At 43.9% G+C, this 5,521-nt stretch overlaps 1 protein-coding gene across 6 annotated transcripts in view; it reads right to left on the reverse strand.

The window, feature by feature from the left end:
- Nucleotides 1–653: 653 nt before the first annotated feature.
- LOC104993240 (arylamine N-acetyltransferase 1) overlaps nucleotides 654–5,521 on the reverse strand; it is an 8,749-nt gene continuing 3,881 nt past the window's right edge. For all 6 annotated transcript variants that reach the window (XM_010846414.1, XM_010846411.1, XM_010846413.1 and 3 more), the window contains one exon: nucleotides 654–1,628. In XM_010846414.1, the coding sequence (XP_010844716.1) occupies nucleotides 751–1,623 (873 nt within the window). In that variant the 5' untranslated portion in view covers nucleotides 1,624–1,628 and the 3' untranslated portion in view covers nucleotides 654–750. The remainder of the gene's footprint in view (nucleotides 1,629–5,521) is intronic.

Here is a 5,521-nt window from a genome sequence, read left to right on the forward strand (position 1 = left end):
TCTCCTCCTGCCCTCAATCTTTCCCAGCATCAGGGTCTTTTCCAATGAGTCAGTTCTTCGCATCAGGTGGCCAAAGGATTGGAGTTTCAACTTCAGTATCAGTCCTTCCAGTGAATATCCAGGACTGATTTCCTTTAGGATGGACTGGTTGGATCTCCTTGCAGTCCACCGGACTCTCAAGAGTCTTCTCCAACACCACAGTTCAAAAGCATCAGTTCTTTGGTGTTCAACTTTCTTTATAGTCCAACTCTCAAATTTTAAAAAAGAAAACGTTATCTGATGATACATGCTGACATTTTTAAAGGGTGAAATGATCTGATATCTATGATTTTCTTCAGTAAAATGTGGGAGTGTTGAGAAAATATGATAGATAGGCCTCTAGTTCCTAGTTGATAAACTGAGTGATAAGTAAATGGAGATTTATTATTTCATTCTATTTTTATAGACAGGCTTCCCTGGAGGCTTAGTGATAAAGAATCCATCTGTAATGCAGGAGAAGCAGGTTTGATCCCTGGACCAGGAAGATCCTCTGGAGTAAGAAATGGCAACCTATTCCTTATTCTTGCCTCGGAAATCCCATGGACAGACGAGCCTGACAGGCTATAGTCCATGGGGTCGCAAAAGAGTCAGACACAACTTAGCGACAAAACAAAAACAATAACAAAAACAACTTTTATTGACATTTAAATTTTTTGTGATTAAAAAGTTATAGCACCAGAAGTAATCATGAGACCATTTTTACAGCTTCCTCTAAATGGTAAAAAATTTATCACCATGTTTGGGGGTAAGCTTTTTCTCCAAGGAAATATTAAATATGTTTTTTAGATTTTCTTCTATTTCTTTCTCATTCAGTGTCTTAAACTCTACCAAATCTGTATTGTCCTTATAATTGAATCTCCTGTAGGTGAGGGTGAAACCCACTAAGCAATGAACACCTTCTGGGGTCTGCAAGGAGCAAAATGACTTGCTTGTAAACACAGATGCTGGAGACTCTTGAAGGTATGTATTCACAGACTCAAAGTCTTTAATTGTTCGAGGTTCAAGAGTAAAAGAGTAGATTTTCCGATACTCATTCTTTTCCAAGAGGTCAGAATCCAGAAAGTCTTGGTTTGGGATGTACTGCTCTCTTCTGATTTGGTCCAGGTACCAGGTTCCTCTGTCTTCAGTCAAGCGGAAGATGCAAGGCGTCTGGGGCTGGTTCTTCCCAGAAATTAACTCGAGAGGCTGCCACATCTGGTAAGAGCGCCCAAACCCAGCATCAGCTATGTAGTCCCTGCCGTCGATGGTCACCTTCAGCAGGAGGTGGATCATGGCGCTGCTGTATTTGTCGTTGAATGTGTTGTACACATACCCTCCCAGTATGGTGGTCTCAAAACCGATCATGGTCAGGGCCCAGTACAGAAGGTGGTTGACTTGGAGACACCACCCACCCCGTTTCCTCCTCACAATTTGATCAAAAATGACCTCTAAGTCCAATTCCATGGCTTCCCCACAGTGGATGTTAAGGTTCTCAAAGGGAATGGCTCGGATCTGATGCTGAAGAATGTCAGTTAATGTTTCCAAGTCCAATTTGTCCCTCGAGTTCTTATAACCAATTCTTTCAAAATATGCATCAATGTCCATGGTTCCTAAAGGAGAGGAAAACAAAACAAAAGCAAATATATTGCTTTTATACTTGGATTTCTTTGATTAGCTTGATTATAACAAATGTATTTTAAATATAATATTTTAATAGGCCTTTAAATATTTAAGGCATAATTATATGCCTTTTGTGTGTATGCTTTTCCTGTTTTACTGCCTTTTGCATGTACAAGTTCACAGATGAAGAAGAAAAGTATCTCTTCTTCCATGTTTTGAGCACGAGAAGTTGGAAATCCAGATGAAGTGATGAGTAAAATCACAAAGAGCTTACATGTGGTTTTCTTGGTGACGAGGAAGGAGAGGTACAAATTGGCATCAATGAAAATAGAGTTTACAAACAATTTCTAATATAAACAGGAGAATGATATAATAGGCTACTTGACCCACTCAGTTTCCTCTTTAGCTGAACTTTACAGAAATTTCCCTACTCAATGCGTCAGTTTGTTCACAAACTGATTTATTCATTTATTCAGTAAATGGTTGCTGAAATTTTATTATGTGTAAATTACTAACCTAGTGATTGCTTGTCTTAAAAAAATCCTGATTTTATGGGGGCTGGTATGACACAGATAATGAAATGAATTTTAAAAACACATGCAATTTCTTAGATTGGGATCCGTGCTCTGGAGGAAATAAAGCGAAGAAGGAAGATAAGACATGCACAGAGAGAGCTTCAGTTTCCAGGAAGGTGGGCAGAGAAAGCTTCACTGTAATTTTAAGGATGGGAGAGAAGGAGCTACCTCCATATGTGTGGGAGGATCACTTAGGAAGGACCAGAGAATTTTTAAAAAGTCTTATACCGAACCCTGCCTAGAGTGTCCAAAGAACATTCAAGGAAGCCAGGAAGAAGGAAGCAGAGGGACTGAGAGGAAGCCTGGACCGAGATGAGGCCTGGCCTTCTGGCTCTTCCTCTGAAATGAGGAATCACTGTGAGAGGGGCAAGGGGAAGCCTGCACTTTGGGCAAAGTGCACCGTCGTCCAGTTGATACATATGGACGGGGACCTGCACACCCGGAGCTGAAAGAAGAGACACGCGGCCCAGCCAGGAGCAACTCAGAGCGCCTTTGCTCCAGGTCCAGTGCTTTGCTCACGGATGGCGTGTGGCCAGAGTCTGCTCTCCGAGACTCTGCTGAGGGACTCTGCTGAAGCCTAAGCAGGTGCTTTTCCTGCAGGGCCAGAAGCTGGTGGGATATTTGCCCAAAGCTAGTAGGAGATCTTGCTGAAGAATAGCACCCACCAAGAATTTAATGAGTTGAGGAATGAAAAGCAGGAGAAAGAAAGATGGGAAAAGACATCAATCAGGTCTTAAGCTATATCTTGCTTTTCTGGTAAGGTGAGTCAAAAAAAAAGTTCTTATTTTGTAAAATTCCATGTTGAAAAAGTTTCTGTCCATTAATCACTGATTGTAACAGTGGTGTATTACCTTTGGTAAGGTGACATGGCCTGAGGTGAGAGGCTTAAAAAGGCCTGCCCTAGGTTAATGGTGATAAGCTATGTATTTCTGTTGTCCTTCTTAATGTCTTTTCTTTCAGACTCACCTAGTTCTTTGTTTTAATCAGTTATTCTTCCCATTTTGCTAGCCTGTCAACTTTATTCTTGGTATCTATAATCTGATCTCCAAATCTCTTAAGCTTATTTCATTTCTTCTCAACTTTATATCCATCAGTTTCCTTTCTCAACATCCATAGAAGCCAAAAACTCGACATCAGACAGGGAGAGAACAACTGGTACTGAGCCAGACCACCACAGACCCTCTTCCGCTTCTATATCCAACCAGTGCTGGCAGGTAAGGAGGGCAGCTGCTGCGGAACAAAGAAATAGGATTTGGACCTGCCTAACCACTGCATTTCAGAGAAGGCAGCGGCACCCCACTCCAGTGCTCTTGCCTGGAAAATCCCATGGACGGAGGAGCCTGGTGGGCTGCAGTCCATGGGGTCGCTAAGAGTCGGACATGACTGAGCGACTTCACTTTCACTTTTCAATCTCATGCATTGGAGAAGGAAATGGAAACCCACTGTAGTGTTCTTCCCTGGAGAATCCCAGGGATGGGGGAGCCTGGTGGGCTGCCGTCTATGGGGTTGCACAGAGTTGGACACGACTGATGCAACTTAGCAGCAGCAGCAGCAGCAACCATTTCATTTACCAGTGGGTTAACCCACCTTCTTTTATTTGGAAATTAATGTATACTTTTTTAAGTTATATTTTGATTTTAAAGTTTTTTTCTTTGTTCCTTCTTTTTTTAAAGATATGATGCTAACTTAGAATTTAGTAACCTCAAGTCCATTGAGAAGAACCCAGTATTGGAACCTGAATGCAGGCAGCATGTGATAACCAAAGTATACCTCCATGACTAAATAGAAGAATGATGAACTACTGAAGCTAAGATAGAAGGTGAAATACGGAGCCACTAGGAAGTAGTTGTCAGGATAAAACTGGATGAGAACTCTGCAACATTTATACATTGACTTGTAACTTAGATGTGCACTGATATATTGCTTCGTTTCACTTGATCATAAATACAAGAAAAGAATAAAAGGAAGCAGAGAGAACACACTTAGGGAGTCAGCTGAGATGTCTCAGAAAAGCAAACCGTTCTATGGAAGTTCGATGTAGATGGATTCTCAGCTTTAATTCAAAAGACTTGGAATGTTTCTTCTTCCTGGTTCACAGTTTAGAAATAATAGAAAAATAGTTTTAAATATATCATAGTCTTCCTTGAAAACAAAGAGCAGCAGTTCTGCTGGGACACGAATAGGAAGAATGTTTAAAATCACAAAATAGAAGGAAAGAGAGTGACATGGCCATCTGCACCGCACAGGGGACAGAGCTGGACGTCCAGTCACAGGCGATGGGAGCAACATGGGGGCGGGGCGCTCAGCCCACTTCCTGGGGTTTAAGTCACAGGAGGACCCGAGCACAGTGGGCCAGGCAGTCAACAAGGATGGGTGAACCCTGTTCAGGCCCCGATCGATACTACAAGTTTTACCAAACACATCAAAGACCAGCATGTAAGGGAGCACCTGTCTTCCTTTAGCTTTAAGTATAATTGCGACGGCTTCCCAGTGGTGCAGTGGTAAAGATTCTGCGGGCCAGTGCAGGGCACTCAGGAGACCCAGGTTCCATGTCTGGATCAGGAAGATCCCCTGGAGGAGGAAATGGCAACCCACTCCAGTATTCTTGCCTGGAGAATCCGGTGGACAAAGCAGCCTGGCAGGCAACAGTCTGTTCAGTTCAGTTGCTCGGTCGTGTCCGACTCTTTGCGACCCCATGGACTGCAGCACGCCAGGCTTCCCTGTCCATCACCAACTCCTGGAGTTTACTCAAAGTCATGTCCACTGAGTCAGTGATGCTATCCAGCCATCTCATCCTCTGTCATCCCTTCTCCTCCCGCCTTCTATGGGCTACAGTTCACAGGGTCACGAAAGAGTTGGACGTAACTGAGTGACTAAGCAGCAGCAGCAGCTGACATGCATACACGCACAGTGCTGCCGACACGCATACACGCACAGGGCTACCTCCCCGCAGCCTGTGCAGATGCAAGTCAAAGTGAAAAACTCAGAAGAGAAAGGCAGAATCGACTCCTTATATTATAGGACAGAGTAGAAAAATTGTGGCTAAACTACTTTAAAAACACGTTTTAAAGGTGGCTGAAGTGAAAGCCATTCTACCCGCTGACCTCCGCCTCGGGTGCAGAGGGTAAAGAAAAGAGCCTGCTCAGAGCGCCCTGCTCGGGCCCAGTGTGCTGCGGAGGACTCGGAACCGAGGCTGGTGTGGGGGGATGCTGAGTGTCGGCCACCCGGGTCCCCTCAGGTCTGTCTGACCACCTGGCTGTGCCCCTGACAGGCCTGGCTTCAGGACCTGCACACGGACTCTTTGGCAG

The sequence above is a fragment of the Bison bison genome, unplaced genomic scaffold (genome assembly GCF_000754665.1).
Source record: "Bison bison bison isolate TAMUID 2011002044 unplaced genomic scaffold, Bison_UMD1.0 scf7180017864236, whole genome shotgun sequence".
NCBI lineage: Eukaryota > Metazoa > Chordata > Mammalia > Artiodactyla > Bovidae > Bison > Bison bison.